At 36.7% G+C, this 16,973-nt stretch overlaps 1 protein-coding gene across 5 annotated transcripts in view; it reads left to right on the top strand.

Annotated features, from left to right (window-relative positions):
• The window catches only part of LOC107678355 (pleckstrin homology domain-containing family A member 1), a 44,445-nt gene that overhangs the window by 6,262 nt on the left and 21,210 nt on the right, over window positions 1-16,973 (top strand). For all 5 annotated transcript variants that reach the window (XM_016473583.1, XM_016473607.1, XM_016473601.1 and 2 more), the window contains exons 2-8: window positions 4,701-4,861; window positions 8,251-8,307; window positions 8,730-8,775; window positions 11,060-11,157; window positions 14,279-14,407; window positions 14,665-14,802; window positions 16,557-16,625. In XM_016473583.1, the coding sequence (XP_016329069.1) occupies window positions 4,721-4,861; window positions 8,251-8,307; window positions 8,730-8,775; window positions 11,060-11,157; window positions 14,279-14,407; window positions 14,665-14,802; window positions 16,557-16,625 (678 nt within the window). In that variant the 5' untranslated portion in view covers window positions 4,701-4,720. The remainder of the gene's footprint in view (window positions 1-4,700; window positions 4,862-8,250; window positions 8,308-8,729; window positions 8,776-11,059; window positions 11,158-14,278; window positions 14,408-14,664; window positions 14,803-16,556; window positions 16,626-16,973) is intronic.

Genomic DNA, 16,973 nt, shown 5'->3' with positions numbered 1-16,973 from the left:
TAAGATCCTGATTTTTTTGTAAAGCTGCTGATTTTGTGAAAACTGGGGGCCTGCTTCGGGTTGAGTCTGTAAGATAAAAATACTGGCCTCATTCCAAACTTTTAGGAGCCCACGGCAAAAGACTTGAAGCTGTCACATTATGCACATGTGTACATGCTTAAGCATTATAACAGACCGTCTAATCTTCACAGTATTTTGGTTTGAGGGGATTTAACACCTGTCTCACAGTTTCTAAACAAAGTACCCTTCGGTAATTAATTATAGATGTGGCAACTGTCAACAATGTAACTTTACTTATAAAACTCCAAACTTTTAAGCATCCTCATTCTGCAGATTTTTTTAAATGCACTATTTCCTGTAAAACCACTTGCTCTTGTGGTCTTTGCTATGTGAGCAAAAGTAGACCTCAGATGTAGACCTCTAAAGACTCGGATTTCAGAAGATTGTTGCGCCATTAGAAACCAAGATTTCAAAAGTCTGGTTGCTCAGCATTTTGCTGCTTTTAGACATTCGATTTCTACTTTACATTATGTCAGAATAGAATTAGTCAAATGTTCAAGGCGTGGAGGTGACATTAATAAATTACTTTTGAAACATGAAGATTTAATGAAGATTTTGACATTTGTTCATTTCATTAAGGTTTTTTTGGTTCATGCAGGTGATATTAATATCATTATTAATGTTGTATGATTAGAACTACTTTCACATTTTGTAATTTTCTTTTTTCCCATGGCTTTGTGTGTGTATGTGTTTTCTTTTTGGTAATGTATGTACTGTATATGTATGTCTTTTTTTTTTTTTTAGTCATGTGACTAATTACCTGGTAGTATAATGGCTTATTGGTTTAAATTTTTAATTGTCTGGTGAAGAGCCTTTGTGCTCGAAACATCACCTGTGTGATAGTCTATTAAATATTTGCATTTTGAAGATTTGGTGTGCCGTCTTTTGTTTTCTTTTCATTGTTTTCTTCTTTTTTTGTCGCGCACCCAATTTGAGTATTGAGTACAATGTGTGTGCTTTTGTTTTTGTTCATGTGTACATACTGTACCTGGTTTGCCCACCTTGCACTCTTCCTCTTTAAACACACAGCAGCTTTCAAATCTCCACCTTCCTCGAATGTTTATCATGCCAGAGCGGCTCCCAATCGCTCAAACACAGGGTTAGTCGTACAAGGACACGGCACATGATTTCTGACTCGACTGCTACACTGTGTCATATGCAGCAATCCAACAAGTTTCCAGTGACAGGTCATTTGTCTTTCCACACTACATGCAAAATATCACACACAGCCTAATTATACAGGGCTAAGACCAACTGCTCAACTAGTTGTTCAGACAACCTGTTGACTAGACTTTCATGGTAATATTTAGTTGTGCACATTCCTCACAGATACAGTAGAAAGTGATAGAAAATTCCTTTGGAGCGAAGGGGAAGGGGATGAAATTTCCAGTCAGTGGTACTAAAAAAAAGCGCATTGAAATTTCTCAGAAACAGATAAATGTGACTGCCAACATTTTTTTTATGTTGGTTCATGCACACATCTTTGCATTTCAGAAGTGAAATGTACAGTGAGAGGTGCTAAAAGGTTAAAGCTCTATCATATTTGAAAATAACATAGCTCCTACACTAACCCCAGCCCTAGGGACAACTGATAGTATTAATGAAAGAAAAATGTAGTATTTTAAAATTTTGCCATTATATTATGTTTCTACTTGGCTTTGAGTTGTTTTGTCAAACCGTGTTTCACAGGACTCCACATTGCAAGTTCACCACTGTACCAGGTGTGCTACAGAGCAAGCTTACTACATCAGAAAAGCCATATGAATCTGGAAATATGAGGCAAAAATGTATTAGTTTACAAAACCAATCTCTATGTTAGACATTTTTGAGGTCATAACATAGTGTTTAGTCTTCATTAGTGAGTATTTGTTAATTGATAATCTGTCCTGTAATCATATGTGAAAAGGAATAGAAGTTGTTGGTGTTTTACTGCTACTAGTGTTCATTTCAGTTAGAATTGTATGTATATATACGTTTTTGGAGTTTTGCAAAAATTTAAGTCAAGGCACTTCAATAGATTAAATTAAATCTCTGTATGAGTGATTGTGTTATAAAATTAAATCTACAGCAAATACAAAATAAGTTGTAAATAATGCAGAAGTTGTCAAATAAGGGCAAACTTCTTTGGTCTTTTGAAGTCCAGATTATTAAAATATAATTTAATGATGTGGCAAACATTTTCAAAGTTATTTAGACTGTAATATAATTAATATTATCAATCAATTATCAATGAAAGACAAAATATCTTTAAAGTTAGCATAAAATGAAAATTCACCCTATCGATTTTCTAAATTAATCTTAATGATCTCATTGTAACCAATTCATCCATGCATAAATTTTTTTCTTTTTTTAACCTCATAATTTTTTGTCAAAATGTGAACTCGATCTTCCAGTGAAAATGACATACTTCTCTTTGGTGATGTATGCAGGACTGCAATCTCACATTTATCTCCATCCAATCAACTGACTGATTGAACCAAGTCTTCATTCTACATTTTTGTTTTCATTTTCAGTAACCCGTTTCACTCGGTGTACAGTTGTGCTCAAAATTATTCATACCCTTGATAAATATGATCAAAGAAGGCTGTGAAAATAAATCTGCATTGTTTATCCACTTGATCTTTCATTCAAAAATTAAAAACAAAATCTAACCTTTAATTAAAGTGAAAGTGAGGGAAAATCACATTATGAAATAAATATTTTTCTCTAATACAGTAAGAGGACGTGTGTCTATATCTGCCTAATGCACGGTGAGGAGGAGAGTTTGAGTGGCCAAAGACTCCAAGGATCACAGCTGGAGAACTGCAGAAAATAATTGAGTCTTGGGGTCAGAAAGCCTAAAAAAAAAAAAAAAATGTTGTTTGGAACAAAACTAGAAAAGAAAACTCTCTCATCCAAAAACAAACTCCAGCATATTTATTTGCTAAACACGACTGGAACTTTAAACGGGACTGGGTTCAATGGTCAGATGAAACTAAAAAAATTAGCTTTTTAGCAGCAAACACTCAAGATGTAGTGAGATTTAATAATGAGATTTCTCTCCCATTTTAAATTCTTATTCTCCAATGAAAGGTTAGATTTTAGTACATTTTTAAAATAAAATATCTAAAGGATTGATGATACAGATTAAATTTCACGGCCTTCTTTGATCATATTTACCAAGGGTATGAATAATTTTGAGCACAGCTGTGCATCACAATACGGAACAAAGATCTGTCACTAATTCTGTTACATCGCAGAAATCCATTGAAAAATCCTTAATATCTAATTTTGCTACATTGTTTTTGGCTGTTACTTATAGAGCACATATACAGAAAATGATTAAAAGTACTAAATATTAACCTCAACAGGTTACAGATCACAGGAGGAATGAGACTTTGTTTTTATAGCATTCATATGTGAGAATCTTGAAGCTACCCCTTCAAATCAGGTGATGTTTGGATGGTCTATCAGTTCTAACTGCAAGGAGCCTTCATCCAGTTTACAACAGTAATAGTGAATTGAATTAACTCTGGAGGTGTGTTGAAGTTTCATCATATCTCTGCTAATTTGTTCCGTCAAGTTGTTTATGAAGTCCTGCAGTGTTGGAAAGTGTTGCATTTTTGCAGTGGTCCGAAAAGTAAAAACTTTACCTGGCTGACATATCTCATAGGAGCCTGTGAAATTTGGTGCTTTCATGAATCTATGTTGGTAATGTTGATGTGCCATCCAAAATTAAGACATGAAGACACAGCTTTCTTATTGGTGTATTCATTCACAGCTAGTAACATTGTCTCCACCTTCTTTTATTTGTCTAAGAATGCCAGTATTTAACTTCTTGTCATTGTTTCAGACATCAGTATTTTTTTTAATAGATGGTGTTGTTTCTGTCTTTATCACAATCTCCTCAACACCGTTAGTGTGCAATCTTTCATAGTCTTCGAGTCAATGATCGGTTTCTTCTTTTTTCGTGAGGACCCGTGCTACAGAGAGTGAGGCTGAAAGAGCTTTCTCTTGCTTGAAACATGATCTGACCATGATAGCTTGTTAAGCTTTGTACTTTGTCAGTGAGTAACAGAGCCTGGAGGAAATTGTGTGTTGAAGTTTGAGTCCTTGGACTTGAAGTGCCTTCTCAGATTGTACTCCTGTATCACAGCACAATGCTTGTTACATGGCAAACTAAAAACATATTAGAAATTGACACTGAAATTGAAAGGAGATTCCAAAGACATTAGAAACACACTCATCAGTCCATTCTTTGCTTAACTGTCCAACTAAGCCCACCCCCACCCCCCAAAATGTCTAAATAAAATTTTAGCCATAAATTATTCACCCTCATGACATTCAAAACCCATACGTCTTTGCAAGTAAATGGGTAATTACACCGTTTAAGTTATGGATTGCTTTTCAGCTGTGGCAATGTCACAATCAAGTCATTTGTATTCATGCAGCTTCGTCTGACGGGATTTTCATCTGAAATTAAGTAGGTGCCACTTCCATGAAGCATAACCAAGGGTGACATCATGGGAAATAATTACCAGCGTTTTGCCAGATGATTACACACGAGGATTCCAAATTTCCTTACCATCCTCCACCTCTTTTTCTACCCTTCACATGTTCACATCTTCTTTATAATCAGCATTGTTTTCTTTGTGTTGCAGGGTAATGCTTAGTCTCAGAAATGCCGTACGTAGATCGTCAGAATCGGATCTGTGGCTTTCTAGACATAGAGGAAATGGAGAACAGCGGCAAGTTTTTACGTCGCTACTTCATTCTGGACACAATGGAGGGCAGCCTGGTGTGGTACATGGATAACCCTCAGGTACCTACCCATCTTCATTTCTTTCACCCTGTCAATGTATCGTTAAATGGCTCTTAATTCTACCTGGCCTTCCTTTGTTTTAATACTTCTGTTGAAGTATTGTTCATGCTATACATGTAATTTTATCAAATATTGGCAGTATGGTGTTCCTCAGGGGCTACTAATTGGCCCAGTAAAGTTTCACATAGTGTATTTAAAAAAATATCAGAATAGTATGATTACCATAACATTCAGTTTTTGTGCATTCTTCCACCTATGTGGACACAAACTCCACAACTGAATCTACTGCACAAAACTTACAGCAACTAATGTAGTCCAGTTCTCAAACGAATGACTCTTATTATCTATTTAGTAAATCAAAAACATTGAATACTATTACTAAATTAATTAATAGCTGTTGCTGAAATAATCAGACTTACTTACTGAACTACAAGTTATTATTTTCATCGTGTCTGATCTCAAAATTAACCAAAAACATGAAATCTGAATAATTTTTGGCAATATATTGCTGAAGTTGGAAAATACAATAATAATGACTTTTTTGTCTCAAATATTTCTTACTCAAAAGTACTTAAAGATAAGTTAATTGGACCATTAAGGAACTAGAAGCATTGAGAGGAATCTGGCAATAGTACCAGACTCACTAAATTTCTTACGATTTCCATCCCTAGTTACTGAAAACACGTGGGTAAGACTGTCTTTTGGGCAGTAACTGTAGAGAACTGCAGAGAACTGCACTGTCAGTGCTGTCAGAAGCAGGAAAACCATAAGCCACAGTTAAACTTGTTCTGCTATCACAGTTAGAATGTTGATATGCAAAACATTGTGTGATATTAACATTTCCTCTCCTACACACCTTTTATCATTATAGCTTTGGAAATCATCAGTTTGTGAACTTTCTGCACAGACATTGACTGTTTTTACACTGAAACTTTGCTGTAGAGAAGTTTACTTCCCATAAGCATGTAGGTAAAGGATATGAGTGCCATGGCCTCTGTTGGACTTTATAATCTCATAAAGTGTTGGAAGGCATTGATCTGTCTTTGCCTCCAGACCACTTTAACCATTCAGATCGAGCACAGTTACTGTGTTTGTATGTGCGTAAATGTATTTGCATATGTGTGGGCCACACTTTGCTTTACTGTGCAGTGTGCACTTTTGTAAGGGTGTCTTTGTCTGAGACTCCAGACTAGCAAACTAAATTGTTCCTAACTTTATTGAGTTACATGGAAGGAACTTACAAGGATGGTAATTACAATGAGTTTGATGAAAAATACCTGTGTGTCATACATAACCTTGCATTTTTCCCCCCATTCGACTGCCTATGTCTTGTTTTTCATAGCAATAAAACTTTCTGTGTGAACAGCTGCTTAGAACTAACAATATGTTCTACATTACGACCCTTATATATACAGTGGTGTGAAAAAGTGTTGGCCCCCTTCCTGATTTCTTATTTTTTTTGCATGTTTGTCACACTTTAATGTTTCAGATCATCAAACAAATTTAAATATTAGTCCAGGGTGGCCACGGGTCCTTAAAAAGTCTTAAAATGTCTTAAATAAAGTTTTTCTAAAATAAGGCCTAAAAAAGTCTTAAAATGTCTTAAATTCAGATTCAGTAGGTCTTAAATATTTTTGGTCACATTACCACAAACATTTCTCCAGTCTAACGGACCCACTGAGTGTCCATCAAGAGTATTTTTCCCCCCCGCTGTAGTTACCGCGTCATCAGAGAGAGAATTGCGGTTACAGAATACAGTCGAACACCAGCTCGCTGACCAGCCTCCGAACTACTTTAAATGGGTTAATGCAAGTTTACTGAAAAATGGCTTGAGAATTGTACTTGCCCGACAGGACTAATAGCCTGATTAAAACTTAAGTGACAAAATATAATAACGTATCAAAACGCGCGGATGATTCTTCTGATTTTATTACATTCAGCTTAAACAACGATTGATAATTGATAGTGTATTTCTATTATCAATGTCGCGCTGTTGAGGCTCGTGCTGCCTGTCTCTGTGAGAGATTCTCATGGACAAATCAAATGAGCGTACGGCACACATAAAAAAACTCACAGAACAAACATACTGAGGTAAAAATTCAAAATGTTTAGGGGAGGGGGGCCACACGCTTTCTCACCCCTATATATATATATATATATATATATATATATATTACCACTTTAGTTTGGGGACCAGTTCTCACTATTAACTAACCATAAGCTCAATAAACTTCTAATTTGCAATTAGATTCTCCCTCCCTGCAATTCACTCTCCAAAGCCACACCTCCTCCAAAACACACGAAAGCGAACAGGCAAACCAGAGGCTAACCAGCGACACAATGAGAGACGGCGTTGGTGGAGGGGTTTAATGCAATTCTGTCAGAGTACCTCATGTCTCATTCACCGGTGACAAAACATTACAGTACAAAACACATAATATTAAAAAAATAATGCCTTCCATTCTCGCTCGGTCTGCAATAGCATAATGGGACGCGCTGATGACGTATCATGTCTGCGCATGATACGTCATCAGATATGATTGGACGAACATATTTTGGTCCTATGCCTTCCACAGACAATATAAATACATTTAGACCACTTAACTTAGTGATTGCTATCACGATGTGAAGAGACTTTCATCCAGCATAACAAAAAATGTTTTTGAACCAAATCACCTACCCTGCCTTTTAAGTTTAGATATGGGGTTGGATTAAGGGATCTAAAATATGGCCATTCAGAATAAGGCATTAACATGTGCTTTATAGGTACTAATAAACAGCTGGTATGCTAGTAATATGCATGCTAATAAGCAACTAGTTATTATATATTATATATTCTGCACTCATTTTCACTCTGGTTTAATGTGGTTGTTTTGGAGTAGGATCAGAGAGAAAGCATTGACATTAACTGCTCTGATGCTTTCAGTGCCTTAATGTCATTTAGCTTGGAGTAAATGAGGAAACCACAGGTGAAACATGACCAGAACCAGTTCACTGATGAGGTGCCCATGTCAGGACCTGTCTTTTTTTTATTCTTCATGTTCTTTCTTTGTTTCTGTTAATGGATTCTCTCTTTTCTCTTGGCTGCTGCAGGTTCTATGCCAATCGCTTTATCTAAGACTCAGTCAGTAGTAGCTCCAGCCAGCATCTTTTATTGAAGCCATGTCTGACTTTGAATAATTTAACTCACTGCATCTGTAGATGTGTGCTAAAACTTTCATAGACCCCTGTGCAATTCTACAACTTTGGAGAATACCGTACACTCGCCGTAAATGTATTCTGTCAACGTTTGTTTTCAGATACTGCTCAAAACAAACTTCTCAAGTCCGTGTGTATCATTTTATATTCAGAATTTCAGCTCTAATTACTTCAACCCTCTCCTTCTACAGAATCTTCCAGAAGGAACATCCAATGTCGGCTCCCTCAAACTAACATATATATCCAAGGTTTGTAATTGATCTGTTATTTCTGACTAATGATGACTAGTTATTACCAACTTTATATTTTAAATTGTGCAGCTTGTTAAGAAAAGTGACTCTACGCATTCAGATTCACCATTTTGGCCATGTGATCCAAACTCTTATATGTAATAAAACAGCTTTTTTATATATATACTGACAAGCTACCCAAAATCGCTGGCGATTCATTGCCGATTTTGAACGCGATTTTGTGTAGCTTGTCAGTGAACTACGGCTCTGTGTAGTAAATGCCGCTCCGTCTGAAAGCACGTGCTGGAGATTTACTACTAATCACCAGAAGCGGCTTTACTGACGAGATGCGCATGAAAATCGCATTCGATTTTTTGCACAGCCCTAGTGTATGCATATGGGTACAATATTATTCATCTGGTTGTATTTTGTCATTAAAGGTTAGCGACGCCACCAAATTGCGTCCAAAGGCTGAGTTCTGCTTCGGTAAGCAAGTGACGTTTCTCTCTCCATGTCACTCAGAGGATGCAGTACACGGAAGGTAGGGCATGTTAGACCATGACCCCTGACCCCGGCTATTGTTTCTGAGATCAGAGCCAGAGACAATCGCACACTGGGGGTTCTGGGACTTTACCCGGTGGAGTTAGACGAGAGAGACTCACTGTCAGGAGTGTAAATGAGCAACATAATACAGATACTAAAATTAGTCACATGTTGCGTCTCCTACTCTAAAGTGTTTAATAAAGTATTAGTCTGACCCTCCTGGTGTAATTCAAGCCCAGTGAACACTGTTTGTTCTTTAACTTGTGATGGGAAAGTCCATACTTTTACTAGTATTATGGATTACTACTGTCATAAAATTAAATCTTGATCACAGTTGATTAATAAGCTTTTTTGGAAACATGGACAGTAAGTTTCACGTGTGTTAAGTTGACCACATGAACACAGTTACTATAATAACTGCCTCTCTAGCCAGCCACACTAATGGGATGTGAGAGTTTTCACTTTTAGACTTGCACAGAAAACGATTTAACTGGATTTTAGATGTTGTTTTTGTGACTTGTAAAGACAACATTTCATAACATTTTAGCTTCTAAATTGTTACGGTTAATTAACAGTGACATTTAGAAATGAGAAGTACAATCTTTCATCTTGCAGTATGTCAGTCCCACTTATCAGGAAAGTGAGCGTACACACACACACACACACACACACACACACACACACACAGTTTGACTGAATCATACCTCATTAATAGCGGTTCACTTCCACAGATTAGGCCAATTGCATTCATATCTGCAACGAACCGTATCAGAGTTCACATGACCACCTTTTCAAGTGAAATCTGGTATGGTTTGCTGGTGCACGAAAGTGTTATTTTAGCATCACTGAGATACTATTATAGATTTTACTAATATTTCGTTATTTTTAATTTTATGTTTTCATTTTCATTTTAGTTAAAGTTTTATTTGTTTGTTTTTAATGTCTATATAATTGTTATTTCAGTTTTAGCTTTAGGTATTTTAGTACATCAAGTTGAAAATGAGAAATAATGTTTTGGCAAATAGCTTAAATAAAATTTGTTGTTGTTTAGTTTTTTTCCTCCAGTTAGTGTTTATTTTATTTCAAGTAATGAAATTGTGTTTTTATGGTTTTAGTTTTAGTTTTATTTAACTATAATAACCCTGGTGCGAGAGTTTGTAAAACCGTATTCACTTCATCCAACCGAACTTTCACGTCAAAGAAACCTGGATGCGCACCAGAAGTGGTAGTGTGAAAGCACCCTTCTTCAGGCCTAGAAGTAGAGGTCTTCTCGGGTCCTAAAATCTGTACCCGACCCGAATCACTTCTTACCCGAACCCGACGTGCATAAATTAATTTTTTTTAAAGAAAAACCCAACCCGAGACGGACCCGATGAAATTAGACCCAAGTCCGACCCGACAGCATTTAATTTCGAACCCGACTGGACCCGAACGTAAATTGGCGTGTGTACAGCCTGCAGCCCCACAGTCAGTCAGGAAAAATCCCGGTGTCCTGCTGACTGATTTGGCCGCTTCTCCATTACTTTGATTTATTTAACATTTATTCAATTTATTATTAGGCTACTTTATATTAGTGCCTGCCTGATGGATATAAGTTATTGAGCTCGGCTTTCAATTGTGACAAGTGGATTTGAAAAATAAGTTTGATAAAAAACTAATCGATAGTCTAATAATTCATGGATTTGCTAGTGTTGTCTGCAACCTGATCTCCGGCGAAAGGCTTCTGCACACAAAAAAGAAAAGCCCTATATGAACAGGCAGCATAATGAAGCAAGTGGATTGTCTATAAGATATAGACATATCTATAAGATGATTTTTGTGCGCGAGGTTACAAACGTATGCTCCTTTTCTATGTGCGTTCCTCACTTAACATGAAAGTGAAAGTAGCCTATGCATTCGGGATAGTTTAAAAGAATTCGGGTCTAATCGGGTCCATTTGGAAAAAGCATGTTTATTTTAAATTACCCGAGACCAAAGGCTGCTAATACTGAACCCGACCCGTGTCCGAGGTACTCGTCGAAGTTTTGGACTCGAACTCACTCGGGTCTTGGGTCGAACCCGCTCTGGTTTTCAGATCCAATTGGACCCATGAAGAACTCTACCTAGAAGCACACACTTAGACAGGAAGAGATGTAATCCATTTTGTCAAATCCATAATGCCACTAAAAATGTGATTATATCATCATCTCCAAATTCTTTAAATATAAATCTTTGTGTCTTTCCACAGTCATCAACGCTGGAATGAGGAAGTTTTACTTGCAGGCGAATGATAAGCAGGATTTAGTGGAGTGGGTCAGTGCACTCAACAACGCCACCAAAATCACAGTAAGTCCCTGACCCTGGATCAGATTCCTCTTAAAGGGTTAGTTCACCCAAAAATGAAAAATCTGTTATTAATTACTCAACCTCGTGTTGTTCGAAACCTGTAAGACCTTCGTTCATCTTCGGAACACAATTTAAGATATTTTTGATGAAATATGAGGGCTCTCTGACCCTCCCATAGACAGCAAGGTAACTACCACATTCAAGGTCCAGAAAAGTACCAAGATGATCGACAAAGTAGTCTGTGTGACATCAGTGGTTCAACTGTAAAGTTACGAAGCTACGAGAATACTTTTTTGCGCAAAGAAAACAAAAATAAGTATCATGCGTATAAGTAAGTAATAAGTAAGCGGCGCTGACCCAGATCCGGCGTAATGACATCATCACGCCGGATCTGGGTCAGCGCCGGCGCCGCCACACGCTCGCTTCATGGTACTGTCGTGAACGCGCGTCCACAAGTGACGCAGTAGAGACGAAAATGTGGAATAGAGTCGTTATTTTTGTAGAGACGAAAATGTGGAATAAAGTCATTATTTGAGTTTTCTTTGCGCGAAAAAGTATTCTCGTAGCTTTGTAACTTTACAGTTTAACCTCTATTGTATTTTGTTACGCCGCGCCGCTCGCATCCGGTGTAGATGGTGTAAGTCTGATTGGGGATTAAACTGATGATCCTGTAACCACAATCAAAATTTTACTGCTATTAATGGCTTTGCGTGTCATTCTTCGCCTGAAATATGGTGAATAAAACGAAAGAGGCCGTGGGTGAAGCACACTTTATGTGAAATATGCGCATTGTCATGGCTACGGTTCGTGGCCACGTCAGATTATGTCAGAGTTTGTTGTAGTTTGTTGGAAAATCATTTCACACTGCTCAGACATTCCAGTCGGGTGAAAACAAACTCCAACCAACACCAACAAATGCCAACAGGGGTAACACACTGATCCAACAAACTCCAACAGACTAGTTTGTTGGTGTTTGTTGGCGTTTGTCTGTGCAGTGTGAATTGACCTTTACTAACCGGAGAAGAGTTCAAATGGTTCTCCGAACTGCAGATTTGGATAACTGGATCCTGTAGGTGTACAGACACAATTAGCCTACATTAAATACAATTTTCTCTATTAAAATTGAATAAGAAAATAATCAATCCATCCATCCATTCTCCAAACCACTCATCCTGTGTAGGGTCCTGGGTATACTGAAGCCTATTCCAGCATCTTGGGCCATAGACTAAGATAATTAACTGAGATAAGTGAACAATAAAAATCAAACAAGAGAAATGTTATGATATATTATTTTAATTCATGAGTCACTTGTGTTGGCCAATCATTTTTTCATATTTATTTATTTTTTATTTTTTTGCAATTTGTTAAAATACATAAATACACATATTTTTTAATATGTATGCATTAATGGGACACAGTATTGCAACAATTTCTAGTATGCCTCACACAGACATGCACTCCACTCAGCTTCACGTAGGTGATGTTATTCCCTCCAAAGAGCTTTCCAAGCACCTCGTGTCTGATCTTGTCTCACGACTGCTGGAGTACAATAATTATCCCTTGAGAAAATGGCACTCTCTCACTACACTTCTCTAAAATGCTATTGCATGGCAGTTTCACCATTATTTTCTTGTAGGATGAAACAGTCTCATTTTACTGGGATGATTGTTTAGTTAGCGACTTGGCATGTAGAAAACATCTAGTCATCTTATAAAATTAACTAAAAGTGGTGTGATGCTGTGTTTGTCGTGATTTGGATTAGGTTACTAATGGCGTTTTTAGTTTATTTTTCTGGAAAAGATCTTTAAAATTCAATCCTTCCACCTCTGGTCACCCATGTAGGTTGGTTGTCTTCTTTGTATTACCTAACATTTGGGAAAGGATACTTCATTTAACATTTTTCACTTTTTTTTTTTAAATGCATAATATTGATCAGAAGTATTTAAAGAATCTTATAAATGCATGCTTAAAAATACGGAATTAAATCGTTCATGAATTTGATTTGTCTGTCAAATCAATTTGAATTGTTCTCAATATAACAACATTGTTTGAATGTTAATTTCTAATAACTTTGTTTGAATGTTAATGGCAGTATTATCATGCAACGCAGGATGTGTTTGCCGCTGGATGCTAACATGCTAATATAATTACAATTGACCGTTTGTTTTGGGTCAGAGGCAGCATGTGTAGTGATGGTGTATTGATCAGGGACGTGTTTTTAGCCTGAAGGCACTAAACGATGAACTGCCATGCACACAGAAGCTGCTGTAGTGTCAGTCAGGCTTTACTAGCAGGCGTGCTGATCACTGTATCGGCTGGACCAGAAGGACAAATTATTCATTTACACTGAGGGGAAATGTCTAGTTTTGTCTAGTCTAAATTTCAGAGTTTTTTATTGCAACAACATGAAAAGCATTACAAACTTTGCTACTTATTATTATTCTTCAACATTAGAAACACTAATTGGCATCAGTAAGATTTTTAAAAAGTCTCTAATTCTCACCAGGGCTGAATTTATTTGATCAAAATTACTGTAAAAACAGTAATATTGTGAAAAATCATTGAAATTTAAAGCAACTGTTTTCATTTTTAATATATTTAAAATGTATTCCAGTGATAGCAGAGCTGAATTTTTAGCAGCCCTTACTCCAGTGTTAAATGATCCTTCAGAAATAATTCTAATATGCTGAATTTTTTTTCAGGATTCTTTGATGAATAGAAAGTTAAATAGAACATCATTTATTTGAAATAGAAATCTTGTAACATTATAAATGTCTTTTATTGTCACTTTTGATTAATGTAATGTATCCTTTCTGAATGAAAATATTAATTTCTTTAAAAAATAATATGTAATATTATTATATAAATATACTGTATATTGCTGACTCCAAACTGTAGTGAATGTGTTAAAGTTCTTCAAACCTTCTGCTGTTTCTGGTTGTGTGTAGCACCTACTGCTCTGTAGTAGATCTATCTGAAGTATAAACTATATGAACCCCAAATGGAATGGTTTGATCTGGACCTTTTTTTAATTATAGAACTTGTAAATACTCATATAAAGAAAGCAGCTGTCGCATACAGATTTGCTATGCTTGTTTGTCTTTTCTCGTTTCTTCTCCAGGTGCCGAAGTCAGGAGAGCAGGTGGCTCATAATACAACAGAAGCTTGTGTGGACACATCGGGTGCCATGAAACAAGTGTCCTACAGGACCGAAATCATTGCAGGAGTGCCCATCATCACCACCACACAGGTCACTTAACCTCACGACACATTAACATATATTAAAGGTGGCTCCGCTGAAAAAACAAAATCCTGTAAGATTCACTGAGCAGTACCATGATATCAGATGGTTTATACTTTGATATATATATGTTGTGGTACTAAATGATTACCACTTTAATTTACCATGTGTTTGTGCAGTATCATTACTGATGTAGCTAATGCAACACATTTGAATAAAAAAAATGGATGATATAATAAACTTTGTTGTATGGCACTGGCTCTCAGGAGAAGGGCGAGGATCAGAATGGTGCAGACAGGAGCGGGCAGAGGAAACCTCCCAGTCAGCTGCCGTATTACTTGAGCCGGAGTAACCAAGACCAGTCAGTCATTAAAGCTGGATATTGTGTCAAACAGGGAGGTGTGGTGAGTAAGAAGTGCAGAATAAGTTTGTATTTTAGTTTTTTGTTGAGTATCATATTTCATCAATCAGATTTTTATGGCTTATATAGTATGTTATAGGAGAATACGGAGCTCATACTCGAGGAAGGGGGGGAAAAACACACTTTTAAAAATGTAAAAATATACACTTTTATGCAGTTGCTGATATTTATATGGCCAAAAAGTAAGATGAAGTTCTGTTTACTTGTAATGTAAGCTAGTGAGATATTTATAACAATATAGCAGACTACTAAATAAAATATGTATGCATATGAAAACATACAATGTAATGCAATACAATGACTGAGAGACAAATAAACATTCCTTAAAACCTGATGTATCATATTTAATACTCACATTTTAACACGATTTTTCTAAAATATTGATGTTGTATAGATAATTAAGTAAACCTATGTTGCTTCAGTCAAGTAAGTGTTCATCTTAAAATATTAGTTGCAATATTACTTAACACTCCACTATTTTTGAATGTATATATATATATATATATACAGTACTGTAATAAATCTATATTTTGAAACTGCAATCCTGTAGAATGCACAAGAACGCTGCGGTTTTACTTGAAAAAGTGCAGCGCTCATATTTATTTAATGAAATCATAGCCTTTTGAAGTTTAATAATCACATTAGGCTGTATCGCAATTGTTTTGCTATCCTCAAATGAACACTCCACTATTTTTGAAAATAGGCTCATTTTCCAACTCCCCTAGAGTTAAACAGTTGAGTTTTACCGTTTTCTCATTCCGGCGTAATAATCAAGGAACTCTGCTGCCTTACCATGGGTGCAGCAGGCGCAATGATATTACGCAGCGCCTGAAAATAGTCCCCATGGAAGTTACCTAGCTGGGGACTATTTTCAGGCGCTGCGTAATATCATTGCGCCTGCTGCACCCATGGTAAGGCAGCAGAGTTCCTTGATTATTACGCCGGAATGAGAAAACGGTAAAACTCAACTGTTTAACTCTAGGGGAGTTGGAAAATGAGCCTATTTTCAAAAATAGTGGAGTGTTCCTTTAAGTCAGTGGTTCTCAAACTGGGGTACGCGTGTACCCCTAGGGGTACGTGAGATGACGGAGGGGGGTACGCAAATAAAATTCTGAGTTTTGGCATTCATTTAATTCTACCCCAGAAATAGTGGAGTGTTCCTTTAATAAAACTCAGTAAAGATTTCACAGAAAAAAGACTTGTGTACCACAACCTGAAGGGGGATGTTATTAAAATTTTACTAAAAGGCCTTTTACTTCCTAAAAATGTGTAATCTTTTGTGCAAAACTGTGTACGAGTTTTTTCAGCATTGTCATGTTAATAATTTAGAGGATTTAAAAATGTGCATATTAAATATGATCCAGTAGGCTTTATAGTGTGTTTGTAGTGAAAATTAGATGAAGATTCACAAGCAAAAAAAGTTCCAGTTTCTATTGTAAATAGCATAGCAACGTATAAAGCACAGCTCACACAAAATCACTTTCAAACCTAGCAGCTTTCAGTTGGTCAGTGTGGCAAATTGACATGACCAACTTGAACATGGACGAAATCTGCCTGCAAAATTTTGCTGAGCAGTTGTAAGTATGACTTTAGCTCAAGTTGCCTTTCTGCAGTGTCCGAAATGAACCCCTGTCATGCACCAAATGCATAATCATACTGTCTACGTGATTTTAAAATCCGTCTAGGTTGGCAGCTCGGTAGTTTTTTTAACAGAGATGTCTTTCTGTCTTTCTCTAGATGAAAAACTGGAAAAGGAGATACTTCATGCTGGATGACAATACACTGAGCTACTTCAAATCAGACATGGTTAGTCTCTCCCTCTCTTGCTTCCTCCTCCTGCATCTCTCCACAGCCTTGCGCATTGCTGTTGTCCTTGAATTCTTCTTAAACCCATTGACCTGTTCAGCTCTTTGTTTTCATTGTGTTTTGCACCTGAGCGTCTGTGAGCCTGTCTATAAGCTCCCATCTGATAAGTGAAAGTCCGGCCTGTGTATTGTTCATGCCATCTGATCCTGTGTCCAATCACATTTCTCCAATGAAGCATATTTACATATGTGCCCCCAGAATTAGACCAATGACTCATGTGGGAGTGAAAGCTTGTGTCCAGTGGAGGCTATAAGACCATGTGTGTGTGTGTTCTGGTATATATCTGTG

Source organism: Sinocyclocheilus anshuiensis, unplaced genomic scaffold (genome assembly GCF_001515605.1).
Source record: "Sinocyclocheilus anshuiensis isolate Anshui unplaced genomic scaffold, SAMN03320099.WGS_v1.1 scaffold1034, whole genome shotgun sequence".
Taxonomy (NCBI): Eukaryota; Metazoa; Chordata; class Actinopteri; order Cypriniformes; family Cyprinidae; genus Sinocyclocheilus; species Sinocyclocheilus anshuiensis.
This window is presented reverse-complemented; position numbering and strand designations above follow the sequence as displayed.